Genomic DNA, 21,388 nt, shown 5'->3' on the forward strand with positions numbered 1-21,388 from the left:
GGTTAAGAGACGTGACCATGTGTGTGAACTCACCCACATCACAAGCACTAGTAAGGAAGTCAATCATGAGGGTGGGTTGGGCCAGGTGAGGCAAGATGGAGTCATGCATAACCACGAGCACCTTCTTATACAGGCTGAGAGGCAGCTGGGAAGATCACAGGAAGTCAGGGTACAGGTGGCTGCCCACTTTAAGACCTTAGTCCCCCAGGCCCATTGCCCTACCTTGTGCTTGAGGAAGCAGAGCCACATTGCCTGGAAGGCCTTCCTATGCTCCTGCAATGAGAGAGGGCTGCACTAGCTCCACTGAACCATACATGTCCCCTCCCCAGCCCGGGGGTGGCGTCGGGGGCCATCCACACATACAGTCTGGAGCCACAGGCCAGACTGGCAGCACCAGACCTGGGCCTGCAGGCTAAGAAGCCTTAGTACAAACGGCAAGGACATCCCTGTAGGCACAGAGAGCATAGGGGCTCAAGCCCAAAGCTAGTGATAAAGTGGCCAGACACATCTCACAGCCTACCTCACTGGGCCTCTTTCTACCCAGGAAGAGGATGTTGTGCCCCAGGAAAGCCAACTAAGCCTCCAGAAGTATCTCACCTTCAGATGAGTGACCTTCCACTTGTTGGACAGCTCTGTAAGGACAATGAGTAGTGTTTCCCAGCATGCCAGAGAGAGGCAAAGCAGCCAGGCTGTCAGACCTGGTCAGTGCTCTGTACACCCTCTCTGGGCTTGGCCCAGGACCATTACCTGTGTGTTTCACATAGAAGTTGGTGACCTCACCATCTTGGGAGGGCAGGCTTACTGCAGACAACAGTGTGAACGCATTGTTCCAGAAGGTGAGGGATGCCTGCAGGAAACCTGGACTGAGTACCACTCACCTGCCTCCCTGAGGTGCCACCGGGCAGGTGACGGACTAGCTGCTCACCTCGGGCTGCTGGGTGGTGACCTTGGCTGTGGTGGCCGCAGCTGCCTGCATTGTGTGGTAACGGATGTCATCATGTTCCAAGTACTGGCAGAACTGGGAGATGAGCAGGCTCTGGTCCTCCTCGGAGGAGAGGAGGCCTCCCACCACTACCTGGGGGCAGGGGTGCAGTGAGGACCTTCTCCCCCTTGCAGCACCCGGTGCCAGGGCCCTATTGAGCCACCACCACCAAGGGTCTGGCCACATACTCCCTCTTTCCACTGCCAAGGAACCACACACCCCCCCCCCCCCGCCACCTTCAAGAGACCTGCAGGAGTCAGTGTCCCTCGGCCCCCAAAGCAAGAAGAAGGCAGAGCATGCCATCCTCCAGCCACCAGCTCAGGCAGCTCACTCCCAGAACCCATCTTGTATGCATGGAGCAGTGCTCTGGGTCCCCAGGGCTCACCCTGAAGAGACTGTGGGGGAACAGGTAGTGGCCCTCCCACTGGGCCTTCTCCAAGGGCTGTGCTCCTTCCAGCTGCACAAACGTCATGAGCACCCTGAGGGCCTGCTCCTGTGAAGCGTGGGAATGGAGAGACCATGACACTTCCCCTCCCGGTAAACCTCCTCGGGCCCCCAGCACACCTCAGTCTGGGGACCCCTTACAATCAGGCCCAGGATTAGGCTATGAAGCAGAAAGAAAAAACCAACCCTGCCATGTCTTGCTCCGCACTGTCTCCACTCATGGTCTGGGCTTGCAAGTCCCAACCACGAGAAGGGGTGAGGGCACCATGATGCAAAGGCATCTGGGCATGGAGCTACGCGACCGTTCCCTTGACACTGCCAACTTCACACACTGAGCAAAGACCCGGGCATGGGAACCAGAACAGTGACCCACGCAGAGCAGGGCTCAGGACAGTTCTAGAACCACAATTACAAACACTACACCTCCAGGGGCAGCAGGATGGCACCAAAAAGCTTAACGGCCTCATGTGAGGACAGACAGGCCGTGGCACCCCCTCTCCTGCTGCCTGCCGCCTCCGCTTTGTGGAAAACTCTAGAGTTGGAGAGGAGACAGACAAAAGTGACCTGGAACCTCACCTTGACCTGGAACGCCCGATGGGCAAGCAGCTCCTGCAGGCGATTACAGCAGCTGTGATAGCGGTGTCTCATCCACACCTTATACTTACACACGGCTCCCTGGGACCCTGAAGGGAACAGTTGGGGGCCATCTGACCTGACACTCACATATGCCAGGCAGGGCTTCCAACCTCCACACATGGGAACCAGCCCCGAGACCCCTACAGTTACCAGATATTCCCTAAGCCCTGAAAACAGGCACCAGGTGCCCTCCTACGTTGCCCCCCACCCCCTCTCCCCTCTCCTCACACTGCCCCGGGGCCTGGACGTGTCGCAGACTGAACACACAACCCGTAGCAAGTGAGCCTTCGAGTGTGGCACAAAGCGCACTGGGAGAAGTTACCCCTCGACGGCATTCACGCGTGCGGACACAGACATGCCGTCTCTCCCCCAGAGAACCCGGCGTGCCTCCCACCGCCTCCCGCCTCCCGCGGGACCCTTACCTGCCCGGACCGTGTCCTCAGAGGGCAGCTGGCCCACGAATAGTTCTCTCCGCTCCAGCAGGGCCCCAAATAGTCTGCCGCACGTGTGTACGGCTTCCTGGATCTCCTCCAGGTCCTCAGACTGCAAAGAGAGGCCAGACCGGGTGACCAGCGGCCCGCGCCACCTCTCCCAGCCCGGCCTCAACTCGGCGTCCGGCCTCGGGCGAGGAGGCCCCGGGGCGCCCGGGCGCCGCGGCCCGCGCACCTGCAGTACGGCCAGGATATCAAACACAGAGTTGGCCTGGCCGCGGCTCGCCAGCACCGCCCGCAGCAGGCCGCCCAGGTCCGGACGCGCGCCCGCCGCGGCCGGCTCCCGCTCGGGCTCCATGCTGCCGCCAGCCTAGTCCGGCGCGCCCGCGGCGTCATCCCGGCGCGCCCGCGGCGTCATCCCGGCGCGCCCGTGACGTCATCCGGCGCGCCCGCGACGTTCTGGCCGCACGCCTTGCTCGTGCGCATGGCGCTGTTTCACGTCGCCCGGTACTCGGGCCTCGGCGCCGGGCAGCCCGAGGCCGAGGCGGAGTGCGGGCGACGCCGCGGGGCCCGTGCGCTGCTCGAGCGGCTGCAGTGCCGGGCCCGCGAGCGCCAGCGCCAGCGGCAGGAACCGGAGCCGGACCCCGAGACTGCCGCGGGGACCCCGGAGGCCGCGGCCCGGCGGCGGCGGCGGCCCCGGCGGCGGCCTCGGCGGACAGACGGCCCGGACGCGCCCCGGCCGAAGCGGCGGAGAGCGGACGGCGAGGCCGCCGGCGCGGGCAGGCCGGCCGGCTCGGGTTGGGGACCAGGGCCGCGGCGGGACGACGCCCCACCGGGCCCTGCCTGCCTCGCAGGCAACGGCGAGACGGCGCCGCGGGCGCGCCGCGAGCGCCACGAGGCCCAGGCGGCCCTCGACGGGCGGGCCCTGAAGGGGACGCCTGGACTTCCGGGACCCGGCCCGGTCCTGGGAGGCTTCGCCCGGAGCAAGACGCCCAAGGTGAGCGCCGCTGGGGAGGGAACGGCAAGAGGTCTCCGCGTCATCCTCACTTAGCACCTGGGCGCCGGCAGTGGGGGAGAAGGCTTGCAGAGCGCCCTGGGAGCGGGGGCCTGGGGGAACCACCAGGCCGGGACCGGTGTCCAGCCAGGCAGCAGGCAGTACAACTGCTACCAACAGCGTTGCCGCAGCGGAGTTTCGTTCTGGGGTGCTGGGGTGCCTGTGGTGTGCTCTGGGTGGGTCTGCTGCCTTCTGCCGCCACACTTGCTTGAGTTGATGTCATTTGAAAAGTGGGATGGAAATTGGACGGGTGGAGGATTGAAGTCAGACTGGTCAGGGCCTTTTGGGGCCGCCAGCCTCTTTGCTTGACTTTTGTGGCTCTTGCCTGCTTTGCTGCTCTCACTGGCAGAATTCTCTTGGTCTCTCTTGTCTTCTGGGGTTAGGTCCAGCCTTTCCTGCCACTGTGGCTGGCTGAGCCGAGCTGTGTCAGGAAGAATGTCACCGAGGATCTTACTCCACTTGAGGCCATTCCTGAGGTGCACCCTGACCTGCAGAAACAGCTGAGGGCACATGGCATCTCCTCCTACTTCCCAGGTGCTCCAGCCCCTGGCAGCCAGGCAGGGAACACTCCTAGAGCAGCCTCTTCCAGGCTGCTGGCCATGGGGCAGAAGTCCCTGCCGTATGGAACATCAGGTGTGCCTTGGTGTCCTGCAGCTTGAGCTCCTGGTGTAAACACTTGGGCTTCTCAAGCCAGGCCCTCCTTGTGCCCTTGGTGCTGTCCTTGAGCAAATGGGTCCCTGAGGTAGGGCTGGTCCTGCTGTAAACCTGACCAGGCCCGTCTCTTCCCTGCTGTTGTCCAGTCCAGGCAGCTGTGATTCCAGCCCTCCTAGAGAACGCAGTCAGTGGGTTTCTGGTGGGGAGAGGGGGTTACCAGCCCAGCGACCTCTGTGTTTCTGCCCCAACTGGCAGTGGGAAGACTCTGGCCTTTGTCATCCCAGTTGTACAGGTGAGCGCTAGGGTCCCCTTCTCTGCCCACTGAGGAAGCAGAGAGCCACCCCTACTTATGCAGATGGCCCTCCTTCCCACTCTCCCTACAGGCCCTGTTGCATCGTGTGGTTTGCCACGTCCGTGCCCTGGTTGTGCTGCCCACCAAAGAATTGGCCCAGCAGGTATATCAACCGTACTTCCAAGTATGGAGTGCCCAGCCACCCCACTGGGCACATGTGGACCTCAGTCCCTGAGTGACTTACACTAGAGTTCAAGGTAGGGCCAGCACTTAACCTTGGCCAGTGACAGAGACCTCTTGTAGGTGAGCAAAGTGTTCAACATTTACACAGACAACACATCTCTCCGTGTTGCCCTGGTTACCGGACAGAAGTCGCTGGCTAAAGAACAAGAGAGCCTTGTCCAAAAGATGTACGTAATGCCAGTGGTGGGCTCCTCCAGAGGCGCCCTGTGTGTGCTTGCTGGATTCCTGGGGTCAGAGTGAACTGAAGTGTTGTGTGTGGTACAGGTAGTGCTTATTAGAAAGCCCTGGAAGCAGCTTCTTTCTGTTGTTCTGATTTGTAGAGCAGATAGCTACCGCTGCTTGGCTGACATTGTGGTGGCCACACCTGGCCGCCTGGTGGACCACATTGATCAGACTCCAGGATTCAGCCTCCAGCAGCTCCGCTTCCTGGTAACCTACCCTGGGAGCCTGGTCCCTGAGCTGACCCGGCCTCAGCAAGTGTCCCAGCTAACTGGCTCCTGATTTCTAAAGGTGATTGATGAGGCTGACCGAATGATCGACAGCATGCACCAGTCCTGGCTGCCGCGGGTGGTGGCAGCAGCTTTCCACAGCAAGAGCCCTGCAGACCCCTGTGCCCTGCTCCAGAGAAGGCAGCCCCAAGCTGTAACTGCCCAGAGGTATCCTGTCTGTGCCTGAACGCATGCTGTGCTGACAGAAGGTTGTCCTGCAAGTCAGGACAGCACTAGAAGCCTCATCCTGCCAGCACTCCCCTTGTCTTCCAGCACCTGCTACCCTCAGATGCCTCTGCAGAAGTTGTTATTCTCAGCCACCCTAACACAGAATCCTGAGAAACTGCAGCGGCTTGGCCTCTATCGGCCTCGGCTTTTCTCTACAGGCGTGGTTCAGAGGGGCACTGAGGATGGGGAAATGACAATGGACGGGGACTCCAAGGGGAAGTATGCCTTCCCCATGGGGCTCCAGGTCAGTGGAATACACCTTCCCCATGGGGCTCAGGCTGGTGACCAGGCCCCAGTCTTCTGCCTCACCCCTTCTATTCCCCACAGCACCACTACGTGCCTTGCAGACTTAGCTCCAAGCCACTTACAGTCCTGCACCTGGTCCTTAGGACGGACGTGTCCAGGACCCTCTGCTTCACCAATTCCCGAGAGAATGCCCATAGGTAAGCTTAGGTTAGAGCATGTATGCTGAGGCAGACTGGGACCCTGGCACCACCTAGCTCCGTCTTCTCTCCCAGGCTTTTCCTGCTAGTACAAGCTTTTGGAGGTGTAAGTGTGGCTGAGTTTTCCTCCTGCTACGGACCCAGCCAGAGGAAGAAGATACTGAAGCAGTTTGAGCAGGGCAAGATCCAGCTGTGAGTACTCAGTCAGGGGCAGAGTCTGCTGTATGGAGGAGTGGGGCTCTCCCAAGGGTGATTGCTTCCAGAAATTGGCCTCCTGTGCCCAACTCTATGGCTCAAGGCCTGGAGCTTCTTGCTTTCTCTGAGGAAGGGTGGGCTTAAGTGGGGTGTAACACTTCTGGTTAGCAGAGTCCTCAGAGCTGTGTTCCATCAGCCTCATCAGCACAGACGCCACTGCCCGAGGCATTGACGTGCAGGGTGTGGAGCTGGTGGTCAACTACGATGCGCCCCAGTACCTGAGGACCTACGTGCACAGGTGAGAGTGGCACAGTGCTTCTGGGACTCGGAGCTTGTACACTCCCAAGAGCTCCATGTGTGGCCAGCAAAGAGCTGTCCTTCTGTGAGATCTCTGAAGGGTCAGGGCCACTGTCTGGAGACAGCTGTGTTTGATTTCAGAGTTGGGAGAACAGCTCGAGCTGGAAAAACTGGACAGGCCTTCACCCTGCTCTTGAAAGTGCAGGTGAGGTTTTGTGGGTCTCAGTGGAGTCTGGGGGAGATCTCTGGTGCTAGGGGGGCTGCAACTGGCATGTGAGAACCTTTCCTTACAGGAGAAGAAGTTCCTCCGCATGCTGGCAAAAGCTGGGGTGCCTGAGCTGACTTGCAATGAGGTCCCCAATGAGCTCTTGCAGCCGCTGGTTCCTCGGTATCAGGAAGCCCTGTCCCAATTGGAGAGGACTGTCAAGGTGAGGACTACTGGGCCTGGGACAGCTGAGCCTCAGGCTCTTGAGTAGATGTCAGGACTCATCCTGAGGATGTGTGTCCTCCAGTGCCCGCTTAAAGCCATAGAGAGTTCTTCAGTGAGCCTGAGCTCACTCTTGCTTTTCCTTGATGCTAGGTTGGGCCCTGCAGACAGCCTGGACAGGTACTAACACTTCCTCTACCTCCTGCAGGAAGAGCAAAAGTCCAAGTTGATCTAGGCAGGGGACTTGGGGAACCGGAGGGACCCTGCTGCTGGTTAAGTGCTATCTGCCCTGAGCACTGGATGCTGTGTGAGAAGAAACTTCTGAGGAAGCAGCCAGTGTGGACGGCCCCTTTCCCGCCAGTTTCCTTTGTGTAGGGCACAGCCTGGACCTCAGCTCAGGCCTGCAAGCGTCATGGGATTTGTGTGGCCTCGGGTCCCGTTGGCCTCTGGAAATAAACTCCGATGAGGCTGAAGCCTGGATAGGACAGTTGGAAAGTATGGGGAGACTGACATCAAAGATCTTTTCATAGTAGCAGGTGTCCGCAGTCAGCAGTGCTCTGTGATTCACATCACAGGTGTCACGTTCTGCCCTACAACCCTCATATTGAAGGGATGAAGAGACTCTGTCATTGACCATCTCCATTTGTTAGAAGGCTTTTTTTAGGTATTAAAGTTTTTTTGTTTTTTTTAAAGAGGAACTAATTTTGTTTGTATGAAGACAGTACAGAAAAATGTTGGCGGCAGAGCCCTCTGCCATGTTCTTAGGTACCTATGGCTCCAGAACAGACAGACGGACATCTACTGGAGGTGCCTCCAGCTGGCCCCAAACTCACACGACTCTCCCCCCCACCCCCACTCTTACCCCTTTCTTTGTCTGAGCGGAAGAGCTGCAAGAACAGGTCTCAGTAGGTGCAAGGCTACCTCTGGGAACCTGGATTTGGGGAGGGCTCCAGACATTCTCCTGCCTCAGTCCCTGACTTCCCCTTCCTCCCAACCATCTGGAAAATTCCCACTAGCCCTAGATGTGGGCTAGCGCCCCTGCCCTTCCCACCCCCCTCCACGTCAGGCCCACAGCACTCCATGCCCTTCCCACCTCCAGGACTCTGACTTCCTATAAGGCACGCATTGATCGGCTTCCCATCTGAGCAGCCAACTTTGACTTCAAAGCAAGCAGGCGGCTCAGGCCTGCCTGTAATCCTAGCCACTCAGGAGACAGGTCTGAGGGTTGCGGTTCAAAGCCAGCAAGACAAACTAGCTCCCTACCACTTTGAGCCACAGCTCCACTTCAGTTTTTTATTGGTTCATCGGAGATAAGTCTCACGGGACCTTCCTATCCAGGATGGCTATGAACTGCAATCCTCAGATCCCAACCTCCTGAGTAACTAGGATAACAGGCGTGAGCCACCAGCTTGTGGCTCAGCTCACAATCTTATTTTAACTTAAATACTACTACTCTTATTACAGATAACACAAAAGAAGTATAAAAAAGGGGCACTTTATTATGCCTTTCATTTGGTAGGACACATCAGTACCCTTTAAAATCCTACTCTTCAAGTACAAATGCTTGTGTTTACAAAGTATTTACAATTCAGACTTGTTCCTTATATTCTGAAACACAACAGCTAACGTTACAAAGTGAACAAAAACAACCGCACAAAGGAAGCCCTTGCCTGTCCAGCATCTGCTTGTCCCACACTTGACTCACCCCTAGGGAGCATTAGAAATGTCTGGCCTTCCTCTTGCTTTAAGACTAGTTGGGTCCTGTTTGCCACGGGGTTAGTTAGTCTGCAGTTCTAGATTCTGCATTTATGTTCTGTTCTGAAAACCTCATACATACTTCCTTAGAGGAGGAAGGCAGGAAAGGAGATCACTCAGGTTGGTGGGAGCTGCTGTCACCAAGTGACAGTATGAACAAGTCTGCTCGCATTGTGTATTGGAGCCTGCTGCAGGCACACTTCAGAGTGAGAGGAGATGCTTGGGTAGGAGGCCAGCCCACAAGTGCCCTCAATCCCAAGTCTGCTCGGGGGCAAGCCCCAATCTGCTCTTCCAGACTTGCAGAGAACTTTGGCAGATAGTCCATGTAGGGCCTGCTGAAATAAGTGATACAGCTTTTGGCTTCTAAGAAAAGGCTGCCAACATGGTGGGAGGAACAAAGAAGGATGAGCACAGTACTGACAAGCAGACGCTGTCACGAGGAGCCAGATCTGAAGAGTGTGGGGGAGACCATGCTCCCTGGTACAGCACACCAGGAGAGGACTATGGCCTGCTGTGAGCAGACAGTGCTCAGCTGACAAATAACATGTCAAGTCTGTTTTTGCAACACTTGGCTTATGCTTTTTTCCAAATGTCAAATCAGTAACTCAAAAGGAAGTTTGGGGTAAGTGTTGGAAAATGCCACCACATTCTGGCGTACACAAGCCACGGAGGCAGAAGATACTGTAGTGTGGACTTGATGAAATGGGAACAGCAGATACAATTACGCGGCTGCAGTGGCATGACACTGATGTGTGCTGTTGGGTGCTGACCTCCTCAGTGAGAACAGTAAGGGGAAGAGCCACAGTTGGCCTACCCAACCCTAAAAGGTACACATGACACCCCCTCAACTCAGGCCTGCCCCAGCTGGACAGCAGCACTCCAGCTGACCCGCAGAACCACAAGTTTGCTGCTACCATGCAACAGAAGTTGGTGTGCTGGCCCCATAGGGTCCCTCTGAATGCGTGGACAGAATGCTTTCCAGAACAAGCCAGGACAGGGCAGGGCAGGGCTACAGCAAGGGGTCCGTGACCCTGTTCCCAGATCCCACTGAGTTGTCTTACTGCCACACATTGTGTGACATCTGCAACCCAACAAGATGTGCCACCGTGGGCCTCACACCAGAAGTTTCACAAAAGTTCCCTGGAGACGTGTGGCATACAGAGATGGCATGGGACCCAAAGCTCCTTCAAGTGAAAGCTCCCACTACTGTGGCAGGGCCAGAAGCCACACTGGCCATTCTTTGGAATGAAAATCCAGTCACAGGTTCCTTCCACGTGAGCAGGGGTACGCCAGGTGTACCTGGGTGGGAATCAGTACTAAGTATTTCCCGTTGGAATTAAACCATGCATTACGAGGGGGGACATCCTCAGTGGTGCCTATGGAGCGAGAAGCTGGTCTCAGGTTATCTTCTGCGATCATTCCTTGAGGAGGTGGCTGAGTCTTCTACCCAAACCACAGCAGACAGTGCCAGAGGCCAGGTTTTAGCAAGTAGAGTCTATTTTATGACTTCACTGCACATGCCCAATGGCTTCTGGAGCGTGCTAAATACTACGTACTAATAGAAACTCTACATGGCTTTCAAAACAAGCACCACTGCCTTGGAGGAAAACTGAAAGAAACGTCTCCATTGTCACTTTTTCAACTTGTCACAAACACAGATAGGACCATTCTTCCTGCAGCGTCGCACATGTTAAGATAGTCTCACACAACTCTGCACTGACAGTGGCTGCCGAGTGCTGTCTGTTCTGCAGGGTGCTACCCCAGCACCCAGAAATGGCGTGGTGTTCTCCATGCAAAGGCCTCTCTTGCCTTCCTTCCTACTGGCACGGAGGCTTGGTGGGTGTCTTTAATCTCACGGCAGGAACTCTCATCTGCAGCTTGGGCTGCTGGCTTGGGCTGTCGGAGCTGGCTGGGACCTGTGCTGGGCTTGGACCCCCAGGGGTCTGAAGTGGGGCTGAAGCTGTGGTCACCACCTGCTGCTGTATGAGCTTCTGCTGCACCACCTGGGCTGTGGCAGTCACCGCTGGGATCACCTGCACCTGCTGCCCTGCTGTCGCTGCCTGTGTGAGGGTCACTGTCTGCGGAGAAGCCTGAAGGGGATGAGGGGAACATATCACCAGAGCACTGGCCAGCAAGCATACTGCTCTGACAGTGAGAGCCACCAGACCACCTCAACTCGATTCTAACAGAGCAGAGCAGGGAACAAAGCAGTGCTATATTAAGTTCAGGGAAGAATGGCAGGGATGGGTCAGGAGGCAGGTTGAACCTTACTTCCTTTCTTGAAATCATATGCCAGTGTCACTTGAACAAAGTAAAAAGTTAGGGAGAAACTGCTTTAAACTTAAGGTGTTATACCACATAGCACATTTTGCACTATAAATAAAAACAGGAGAAAGCCTTGGGGCAGGGCCCCATTGCCTCCAGTCAACATGCCTATCTGTCCCAGCTCTACACTGCAAGCACAGTCCTCCTTTAGGTTTACCCTCCCAGGAATCCGGGAAAGTGGACCACCAAAGGTACCCGCATAATGAGGAATGGGCCAGGGCGTCAGCATAGCAGACCACTGGAATGCCCTGTTGACAGTTCTTTGCTCCCTAGTTAAGGATGTCTGCTTCTTCCCCAGAGCTGATGCTTTTGTATGCATTATGAAAATCAAAAGTAATTCTTTAATCAGGATGAAAAACCAGAAATGCTATCAAAATAAGCGTCCAGTTTATTAAAAAGTCTATGTGTCTGTTTAAGCCACAATGTCTTTCCACATCCTACCTGCTGAGAAGCAGAGGCAACCTGCTGAATGCTGGCCACAGGTGTTTGTTGCTGGACAACTTGTGGAAGTTTTGCAACCTTTGATAAAGCAGAGAAGTAAACACACGAGTCAGAAGTTTTTCTCTTTTCCTTTTTTTTTGGTGTGGGGGGCGGGGGAGAAGGGAATCGATCTTTGCCTGAACTCTAGACCTGGGCACGGTCCCTGAGCTTCTTGTGCTCAAGGCTAACACTCTACCACTTGAACCACAGCACCACTTCTGGCTTTTTCTGCTTATGTGGTATTTAATCAAACCCAGGGCTTCATTCATGCTAGGCAAGCACTCTACCACTAAGACACATTCCCAACCCTACAAGAGTGTGTGTGTGTAGGCAAGCACTCTACCACTAAGACACATTCCCAACCCTACAAGAGTATGTGTGTGTGGGCAAGCACTCTATCACTAAAACACATTCCCAACCCTACCAGAGAGAGAGAGAGAGAGACAGGGAGAGGGAGAGAGAGAGTGTGTGTCCCTGGGGCTTGAGAGCCTGGGCTTTGTCCTTGACCTTTTTGCTGAAGACTAGCACTCTGCCACTTTGAGCCAAAGCTCCACTTTCAGCTTTTTTGGTAGTTTAATGGGGGCCAGAGTCTCACATACTGTCATACCCAAGCTGGCTTTGAACCATGATCCTTAGATCTCAATCTCCTGAGGAGTTAGGATTACTGGAGTGAGTCACTAGCACCCAGTTCTTTTATAGTTTTGAAGTGAACAAATAGCTTAAGACACTAAAAATCCATTTCAGGTGAGCTTTGGGGCATTGGTAAAAGTAGGACTCCTTACCTGAGTACCTCCTAACTGAACGCCCATAACTTATTTCTGGTCTTGTGTTACAAACAAACAAAAGTGTTGGCAGTATTGGGGACTGAACTCAAGCCTCACAAGTGCTTTACCACTTAAGCCATGTTCCCTAAACAGTGTTTTTTCTTTTAATAAAAAATGCTCTGGCAGGCGTGATGTTTATGCACACCTAGAATCCCAGCCGGCACTTGGGAGACAGACCATAGAGAAGTTCAAGGGCAGCCTGGGCCATATAGCACGACTTTGTCTGAAAAAAACAAAACAACAAACAAGCAAACAAAATACTGCCAACCAGGCACTGGTGGCTCACAGCTGCAATCCTAGCTATTCAACAGGCTGAGATCTGAGGATTGCAGTTCAAAGACAGCCCATGCAGAAAAGTCTGTGACACTCTTTCCTCTAATTATCCACCAAGAAAGACTTTAAACTATTCAAATGATAATCATCGAGAGCAAGACTACAGATTATCAATGTGTATGTAACAGCCACAAATAGAAGATGGAAACTTAAAAACATACTCTATAAAAGCTGAACTCAAGGGCTGGGAAGATGGCTCAGTGGTAGAGCGCTTGCCTTGCATGCATGAGGCCCTGGGTTCGATTCCTCAGCACCACATAAGCAAAAAGAAAAAAGCCGGAGTGGCACTGTGGCACAAGTGGTAGAGCATTAGCCTTGAGCTGAAGAGCTGAGGGACAGAGTCCAGGCCCAGAGTTCAGGCCCCATGACCGGACCCAAAAAAAAAAAAAAAAAGCTGAACTCAAGTATTACATAAATCGATTTATGAAACCTGATACAATTTATGAGACCTTTATGAAAAAGAAACTTAAAAGCACTAGAGAAGGCTTAAGTAACCAAAGATATATTATATGGGTGCATCAGAAGCTAGGTTTATACTAGTGTCAATGCTACTCACAGCAATGCAATTCTAACAATTCCAACAGTGAATGAACTTGGCTATAAACTTCCTCAACTGACTCTATAATTAACTATGAAAATGTAAAGAGCCACCAATAATGAGGACAATCCTGAGAAAGGATGGAATAGAGAAATATGCCTGCCAGAGGCCAGGTGTCATTTATCAAGCCAAAGTAATGGAACTGGGCAAGGTGTGAACATAAGGCAGGGCCTGGAAAGTCAGAGCAGACCCTCAGAACTCAGTTTTTAATATACAGTATTAAAAGGAACAAGGTATTCACATGGAAAAACTAAATTGAACCTTTCTTTTATGTTACACACAAAGGTTAACTCCAGGATGATTAAAGACCTGAGAGCAAACTCAGTCAACCTTGGAAGGTGACCTGGGAAGATATAACTCCATGATCTGAGAAAGGTCTTAGGCTGTCTTGCCTAGCCAGAACTCCAGCCAGAACAGCAAAGACTGGCACCTTTACATACCTGACCACATCTACACACCAGTAGGTAAGAAGAGCATCCATGCACTGACAAGTCACTGGGACAACCAATGTCCAGACTGCTGAACTCTGGCACCTCCCAGAGCAGGATCTCAAAGTTGCTAAATCAACGAAAGATACTGAACACTCCTCAGTTCCCAGAAACACAAACACTTAGAGACCAATATCCTTCCCACTTGCCAGATAAAGACATGTTCAGGTGCCACACCTGGAAGTAGTCTGACTGGGATAGTTGCTGTAGAAACCAGCTGGATGTGCAATGCCTCCCCTTATATCTCTGAACACATCCAAGTGGTCAGCTGTGCAGACTCATCTGTGACTCACAAACATACCTGAGGACCAGAAGGTCAGCCAGCACCAACAGCATAAGCCAACCCTACATGCCACAAGGCTACCGGCATGTTACCCAAGGACTCTGTGGAGGTCAAGGCTGCAGGAAAAGGCTAGAACCACAGGCTCTACCCTGTGGTTAGACTGGGCTCCAATGTTGTTCTTTAGCCCTCACTGCTTCCAGTAGCCTCCCGCACCCAACCTGCACATTCACAGACTGCACGGCACATACAAACCCCACTCCTGCTCACCTGGATTTGGGTCTGTACTTGCTGAGGCCCAGCCAGTTTCTGGGCCTGTGATATGGGTGTAGTCAAAAACTGGGTTTTAAGTGCTGGTTGGGCAGCATATGCGACCTTCTGCTGTGGGCTCTGAGCAGCAATCTGTTGTGCAGTTAGCTGAAGAAAGGAGAGCAAAGGGAGAGGATCAGAGCTACCAGGTGTGGCAAACACAAGGCCTTAAATTCAAACTCTGATGTCACCAAAGGGGGGGAAAGCTGGATGTTTTAATACCTTCCTCACACCATTCCAGACATAACCAGTGGATGACAACCCAGGCTTTTAGCAGGGCTCTACCCTTCTGCCCTGAGCCTGCAGTGACCCCTTGCAGAGATGACCCCATTCCCTGCAGAGAGAGGTCCTACACCCTTCAGCCAAGAGCCCTGGTCAGCCCCTCTGCCACCATGCTCAGTCTTCTCTGACATGGAGGCCTGCTCCTGGGTTGCATGAGCTCAGGTGTGGCCGAGAGGCTGCCTGCCATTTTGATTACCAGGGTAGGGGCTGGTCACTGCAAATGGCTGAACTTTACCCAGTCACTTGAATCTGATTTGGAAAATTAGGCAGACACCCAGAAAACACTTAATACAAGCCATAAAAACCTGCATGCTTCACTTTTGTGTGTTAAAAAAGATTTATCATTTTTTCCTCCCAGGGAATGAGCCCAATATTCAGAAAGACCTGTATTATATGGCTGTGTGTTTGCTGCAGAAGCCATGGCTTTGTGAGCACATGACAAAGCAGATTAGCTATTAGCCAAGGCTGCTGTGAATCAGGCCTGGGAGATGGCACAGCTGCCTGCTGTGACCGTAGGTGGCCTGGGCATCTCAAGGGTCGCTGTGCTCCTGAGGACCAGGCACACCAGAGCTAGGAAGGCAATGCTGTGTGGTGTCTCCCAGAGGAAGATGTGGTGACTATACTTGACCCATATCAGCTGTGCCAAATAAGAATGGCACTTAGCCAGCTGTGATGGAGCAGATACATCAGCCCCGGCTGAATCTCCCCTTCCTGACACTGTGTCCTTTTGTGCTCACTCTTCCTTTAGTCCCAAGGACAGCCCTATTGTGTGCTCCCAGAGCATGCTAGTGCCAGGCATCAGCACACTTTCAGCTCTATCAGATCCCCACCCTGTCTTTCACATGATATGACCATGACTAAGAGAAAGGACGGGTATCTAGCATGCTGCTTGAGAAGCCACCCTCAGCCTGCTGCCACCAGCTCTGCCACTGGGCTCCTTTTCCGGGAGCCTTGGCAATGACAATGACACTCAGCTGAGTGAGGAATACGCACGCCATAGCAGTGCAGCAAGTCCCACCTTCAGCAGAGAGCAGTACAGGGGGCTGAGGATGAACACCTCTGCTCTGTCAGACCTGCCTTCAAACAGACTGACTTCAGTCCTGAGAACAGCACACATGTATCCTGTAATGAGTGCCAACAGGAGGCCATCTGCACATCTGCAAGCTGAGGGGGTCTGGGCTCTATGTTCCCAACAAGACACTAAGCGCAGAAGCCTCTGGAGGGACCCACAAAGGCAGAACTGGACAGTGAGAGGCTGTGGAGGGACCCACAAAGGCAGAGCTGGGCAGTGAGAGGCTGTGGAGAAACCCACAAAGGCAGAGCTGGACAGTGAGAGGCTGTGGAGAGACCCACAAAGGCAGAGCTGGGCAGTGAGAGGCTGTGGAGGGACCCACAAAGGCAGAGCTGGGCAGTGAGAGGCTGTGGAGAAACCCACAAAGGCAGAGCTGGGCAGTGAGAGGCTGTGGAGAGACCCACAAAGGCAGTGCTGGACAGTGAGAGGCTGTGGAGAGACCCACAAAGGCAGTGCTGGACAGTGAGAGGCTGTGGAGGGACCCACAAAGGCAGTGCTGGACAGTGAGAGGCTGTGGAGGGACCCACAAAGGCAGAGCTGGACAGTGAGAGGCTGTGGAGAGACCCACAAAGGCAGTGCTGGACAGTGAGAGGCTGTGGAGGGACCCACAAAGGCAGAGCTGGGCAGTGAGAGGCTGTGGAGGGACCCACAAAGGCAGAGCTGGGCAGTGAGAGGCTGTGGAGAAACCCACAAAGGCAGAGCTGGGCAGTGAGAGGCTGTGGAGAAACCCACAAAGGCAGAGCTGGGCAGTGAGAGGCTGTGGAGAAACCCACAAAGGCAGAGCTGGGCAGTGAGAGGCTGTGGAGAAACCCACAAAGGCAGAGCTGGACAGTGAGAGGCTGTGGAGAAACCCACGAAGGCAGTGCTGGACAGTGAGAGGCTGTGGAGAGACCCACAAAGGCAGAGCTGGGCAGTGAGAGGCTGTGGAGAAACCCACAAAGGCAGAGCTGGACAGTGAGAGGCTGTGGAGAAACCCACGAAGGCAGTGCTGGACAGTGAGAGGCTGTGGGCTCGCGGCAGTCTCCCTCTAGCATCTGCTGCAGCTCTTCCAGTCTCCTTCCTTACACCAGCCCCTTCCTCATCTATCCTCCCAACAAGCCAGGACCAACACAAACTGGGTGATGGTGCCACAGGGAACCCCCAATACTGCACAGTGCCCCAGCTTCCCTGAACCCCTCTAGCCCTTCAAAGGTAGGCAACAATTCCACACCTGGAAAGCAGCTTCAACAGAGCCAGACCCCGGCAGCCTGAGGGCTCCTGCCTCAGACCATCATCATCTCACACAGGATTCATTTCAAAAGTAAGAAAGAGCTGGGCACCAGTGGCTCACACCTGTCATCCTAGCTACTCAAGAGGCTGAGATCTGAGGATCACAGTTCAAAGCCAGCCCAGGCAGGAACATCCATGAGACTCTTCTCTCCAATTTACCAGAAACCTGGCACTGTGGTTCAAGTGATAAGAGCACTTGCCTTGAGGTGAAGAACTCAGGGACAGCACCCAGGTCCAGAAGTTCAAGCCCCACAACCAGCAAAGGAAAGAAGACAAATAATGCTGACCCACAGGTAGCTCTGCCCTTGAAGCCTGTCCTGTCACCCTTGGCAAGGCCTATGACCCCACATAGCCATCTGCTGAAGACTCCTCCTCAGCACAGAGATGCACATAGGTGAAACCTTATATAGAGGCTCATACCTTCTGCTGGACGGCAGTCTGGCCCTGGGCAACTTGTGGCTGGATAGCCTTCTGCTGCTGCACAGCCTGCTGCTTGAGCTTCAGCAGCTGCTGGACATGCACAGGCTGGGCCACAACGGTCTGCCCTGCAAGAGTAACTTTGTCAGAGAGGCCCTACTCACAGCACGCTCTGCTGAAACTTTGTCAGGCCCAGGGAGGCCCTGCTTACGGAATGCGCTGCCAAAACTGACTCTCTTCTAACAGGAAATGATGAGCCATGGAACTGCACTAAGATAGCCAATACCAGCCCCAGAAGAGTGCTTCATGGTTATAGTTCAAGGGTGGGAAAAGGTCAGAATGCTAATTTGGGCCAAAACCTAGACCGTAGAAATCACTGTGGGAGATTACACTAAACGACAATGGGCCTCAGGGTAGGGAGAGGGCTGTCAGGACCAACGGGGCACGCCAGGCTGTGGGGATAAGCACCTGCTGCTTTCTGAGGCTGCCCAATCGCCACGCTGATGCCTGCGACGTTCATGGGCAGGGTTGTGACGCCAGGCGAGGACACCACGGCTGCTGGGACAGACACCACCGGAGGCTTCGCCAAGGCCACCTGCGCTGGCGGAGGGGCCTGCGCTTGCATCTGCCCTGGCGCCTGCAGCTGGGAAGTGGGAACCCGAGTCTAAGCAACAGAAATAAGAAAAGTAAAAAAACTCAGATATATCATTTTCAACATTTCTCAACAATACATCAAGCCATGAAAATTGTATACAGATTGATAACAAAGTTGCAAAGTGGCAGTGATACTGGCCCCCCCCCCCCCCCCCCCCAGTATCACTGGGAAGGCCCACATACTGCAGAAAATAATGAATCATGAGGCTGGCCAGGCTTCTTTGCCTGCCAGTGACCAATGCCAAATGACAGGGTTCACGTAATAGCCATGGTTTGTCAGCCTGGCTGCCATGGTCTTACTTCTACTCCCCAACCTCTCTGCACCTCACTAGTTAATCCAATCAGGTCTTGCATGTACCTTGTTCCCTGGCTTCCCTCTCTTCCTTCCAAGATCACAGCCAGGACCACTGGTTATCTACCATATATACTACAACCAAAATTACATTTTGAAGATGAAAAATGGAGACAAAGGTCCCTGGGTAAAGATCACCTGTCACGCTTCACTTCTAAGTCTACCAGGACATGTATATGTGCAGGAGTAAGTAATAGTGTCCAACTAAAATGGAGAAGTGCTGCTGCTTTTGGAAAACAAACATATGTACCAGAACTTACAAGCCGAGCCACCTGAAGATTGGCTACTGTGGTGCCCGTAAGCAAAGCCCCAGGTCTTGGGGCCGTGACCGTGGTGAGCTGGGGGCTCTGCTGCTGTGGGGGTTGCGGGGGCTGCACTTGCACCTGCGCTGGTGGCTGAGGTCCAGGCTGGGCCTGTGGTGGTGGAGGCTGCGGTGGCAGCTGCATCTTTTGCTTCTGCATCTTGATGATGTGTTCCTATAACCCAAATAAGGTACAGTTTCTGCCACATGACAGTACACATCCTGACGCTAAGTTGCTCCTCTGCCTCCAGGAAGTACAGAGGTGCATACTTGCTGATATACAGAATGCAATCACCTTATGGCAAAGTGACCATTTACTAGAAATCCGCATTTCACCAAGGAAACTAGCCAATTCTGACAGATCAGCAAGTTCACAGCCAACAAATCAATTGAAATATGGAGCTGTCAAACTTATTAAATAAACAATTACTTATTAATAAGTATCATGTCTTTAGCTCAAAATATATTTTTTAAATAAATGGCTTTTGATTTGTTTCGTTTCTGTCATCTTCTGGTGTTAGGAATCAAATCCAGGGCCTTGTACATGCCAGGCAAGTGCCCTACTGCTGAGCTACATCCTCAGCTTAAATGGCTTTTTCAGAAGAAAATTTATAGTGAGTTGTTCATGATTATCTTATCTTTTTGGATATGAGAAATGAAAATGACTTTTAAATGAATGGAGAGAGAGTAGGGTAAAGGATGAAGGACCCTGGTGCACAAACAGGCAAGCAGGATTCCTAGTAGCTGTATGGTGAAAAATGGTTCTGGAAGTTTGTCACTGCCTAGATCCAGTCAGGTCAGAAGACTCTGACATGGGACAGAGGTCAAGACCACTTACTAGACAATTTTCCACCACTGGGTGCAGGAATTCCTGAGCACTATAGAAAGGAATAAGGTCTCTAAAGTGCTATGAACAAGTCTGAAAACATTTTTTGAAAATATTCAAGTCTTGTCTGGATTGACTTTGATCCAATAAGTTGCATTAGACACAATAAGACATATTTCCTACCTAAAAGCAATGCTAGAATTTTGCAAATGCACTCTGAATTACACTATGCAATCTGCTACAGATAGGCCACAAGTGTCTGTCACACTCAGGGAAGCACTCACCGGTGCCAGCTTGCCCACGGCTTTGATCTGTGCAGGGGACTGAGCCTGGCCCTGGATCTGTGGAACCTGTACTTGGGAGGTCTGCTGTTGTTGTTGCTGCTGCTGCTGCTGTTGCTGCTGCTGCTGCTGCTGCTGCTGTTGCTGCTGCTGCTGCTGCTGCCTGAGGAGCTGGAAGTGGGCAGGGGTGATGGTTTTTCCAGGAAGCTGAACCCCTGTGGCTGTGAAAGGTGTGTTAGTTAGACTTACCCATCCTCATTTCTTTTTACTTATTTATTTTTTGTTGGTCCTGAAGCTTGAACTCTGGGTCTGGGCGCTGTCCCTTACCTCTTCAGCTCAAGGCTAGTGGCTCTACCACTTGAGCCACAGCGCCACTTCCAGCTTTTTCTGTTTATGTGGTGCCGAGGAAGCGAACCCAAGGCCTCATGCATGCCAAGGCCAGCACTCTACCACTGAGCCACCTTCCCAGCCCCCCATCCTTATTTCTTCTAGAACAACACATGCAGGATACAGCTTTAATAAGCTCCAACAGTGGATACCAACATAAGCAAATCCCCAGTCCTCTTACCTTGGGACACCTGGGTCACTAAAGACCGAGTTGGAGTCTGTACAGGAGTCAGGTTCGTAGTGACCACAGCTGAGGCAGTCACAGAAGTGACTGCTCGAACACCTTGAGTGGTTGCCATGGACACCAGGTCAGTGGTTGCAGTAGCAGGGGAGCCAACTGCTCGTTGCTGGGTATGGACAACGGGGGCAGGAGTAGAGGCTCCAGACGCCTAGGAAAGGCAATCACAGACATGTATCAAGCTACTTCACATGGCACTCCAAAGCTTTCCACTCAGAGCAGGAGACAAAAATGTTCCAGGTTCCAGAATATACATCCTGGAGCTGTTTCTTCACACACAAAGTGTTGACAATACGTGTTCCACGGAAATTCAAAAGCAAGTGCCTTGAGCTACAGAACAATGCTCTCGCACAGTGAACCATTTTAACCATAGAAACAAGTAATTTCAGTGGTCAAAGTTCCTGCCCCTGTATCCCTTTCCCTTTGCTCACAAACTACCTGGTACCCAGGAACATGATCGGCTCCTGACTATTTCTGTACCTCCACACATCTTCCTGATGTTCACCATCATCCCTAAGATGGGCAGAGGTATGGCTAGCAGTTAAGAGTCTTGTGTTTCTTACCTTCATCTTGCTTAATTCAGCATACTACTCATTGCCTCCCAGATTCCACCTTGTGGCCAGGCAAGGAGGCCATGCTCAGTCTGGCTGTCTATTATGCCCTACTACCCTACCCTTCTCCACCACACAACAAACCCCAATGTTCAATTTACCTTCCTGGACTACTTGGTTTTTTTGAATCTTCTACATTTCTAGATTTTTTTTTTTTTTTTTTTGGTCAGTCCTGAGGCTTGAACTTAGGGCCTGGGCACTGTCCCTGAGCTTCTTCTGCTCAAGGCTAGCACTCAACCACTTAAACCACAGTGTCATTTCTGGCTTTTTGTGTATGTGGTGCTGAGAAACTGAACCGAGGGCTTCATGCAGCTAGGCAAGCATTCTACCACTAAGCCACATCCCCATCGCTCTTGGAAATTTAAGTTCAAAATGCTATTTTGTACTATTTTACGCTTGTTCTTTATAAAATATTTTCAAAAGACAAAGAACACCAAAGTGAGCAGTTATCTTCTTTCATTATGATAAAGTCACTGGCCCTGGGCTTCATTA

The 21,388-nt window shown here is 53.0% G+C and overlaps 3 protein-coding genes across 10 annotated transcripts in view; 1 reads left to right on the forward strand and 2 right to left on the reverse strand.

The window, feature by feature from the left end:
- The window catches only part of Noc4l (nucleolar complex associated 4 homolog), a 7,968-nt gene extending 5,100 nt beyond the window's left edge, over positions 1-2,868 (reverse strand). For both annotated transcript variants that reach the window (XR_006146447.1, XM_042672559.1), the window contains exons 1-9: positions 2,729-2,868; positions 2,485-2,605; positions 2,003-2,109; positions 1,368-1,475; positions 926-1,075; positions 748-847; positions 598-632; positions 223-273; positions 34-145 (exon numbers count right to left, since the gene is read on the reverse strand). Coding sequence is in view for 1 of the 2 variants with exons in the window: in XM_042672559.1 (XP_042528493.1) it covers positions 34-145; positions 223-273; positions 598-632; positions 748-847; positions 926-1,075; positions 1,368-1,475; positions 2,003-2,109; positions 2,485-2,605; positions 2,729-2,851 (907 nt within the window). In the remaining variant the exon portion in view is untranslated. The remainder of the gene's footprint in view (positions 1-33; positions 146-222; positions 274-597; positions 633-747; positions 848-925; positions 1,076-1,367; positions 1,476-2,002; positions 2,110-2,484; positions 2,606-2,728) is intronic.
- A 106-nt stretch (positions 2,869-2,974) lies between these two features.
- On the forward strand, positions 2,975-7,500 carry Ddx51 (DEAD-box helicase 51). The gene is made up of 14 exons (XM_042672556.1): positions 2,975-3,490; positions 3,931-4,081; positions 4,348-4,493; positions 4,585-4,656; positions 4,797-4,903; positions 5,057-5,165; positions 5,247-5,392; positions 5,498-5,696; positions 5,780-5,895; positions 5,971-6,087; positions 6,287-6,388; positions 6,529-6,592; positions 6,681-6,815; positions 7,023-7,500. Exons 1-14 carry the CDS (start codon positions 2,978-2,980, stop codon positions 7,047-7,049), a joined length of 2,004 nt encoding a protein of 667 aa, XP_042528490.1. The 5' UTR covers positions 2,975-2,977; the 3' UTR covers positions 7,050-7,500.
- Positions 7,501-8,293: 793 nt separating this feature from the next.
- The window catches only part of Ep400 (E1A binding protein p400), a 110,910-nt gene continuing 97,815 nt past the window's right edge, over positions 8,294-21,388 (reverse strand). For all 7 annotated transcript variants that reach the window (XM_042672549.1, XM_042672548.1, XM_042672551.1 and 4 more), the window contains 8 exons: positions 20,229-20,436; positions 19,664-19,881; positions 18,513-18,728; positions 17,715-17,910; positions 17,250-17,374; positions 14,168-14,314; positions 11,336-11,413; positions 8,294-10,659 (listed from right to left, as the gene is read on the reverse strand). In XM_042672549.1, the coding sequence (XP_042528483.1) occupies positions 10,387-10,659; positions 11,336-11,413; positions 14,168-14,314; positions 17,250-17,374; positions 17,715-17,910; positions 18,513-18,728; positions 19,664-19,881; positions 20,229-20,436 (1,461 nt within the window). In that variant the 3' untranslated portion in view covers positions 8,294-10,386. The remainder of the gene's footprint in view (positions 10,660-11,335; positions 11,414-14,167; positions 14,315-17,249; positions 17,375-17,714; positions 17,911-18,512; positions 18,729-19,663; positions 19,882-20,228; positions 20,437-21,388) is intronic.

This window comes from Dipodomys spectabilis, unplaced genomic scaffold, assembly GCF_019054845.1.
Source record: "Dipodomys spectabilis isolate Male_0828 unplaced genomic scaffold, ASM1905484v1 ptg000725l, whole genome shotgun sequence".
Lineage (NCBI taxonomy): Eukaryota > Metazoa > Chordata > Mammalia > Rodentia > Heteromyidae > Dipodomys > Dipodomys spectabilis.

Coding starts and splice junctions, on each gene's coding strand:
- Ddx51 (XM_042672556.1), top strand. CDS start 2,978: ATGGCGCTGTTTCACGTCGCCCGGTACTCGGGCCTCGGCGCCGGGCAG. Junction 5,393..5,497: donor CAAGCTGTAACTGCCCAGAG/GTATCCTGTCTG, acceptor CTTGTCTTCCAG/CACCTGCTACCCTCAGATGC. Junction 6,088..6,286: donor GAGCAGGGCAAGATCCAGCT/GTGAGTACTCAG, acceptor GTGTTCCATCAG/CCTCATCAGCACAGACGCCA.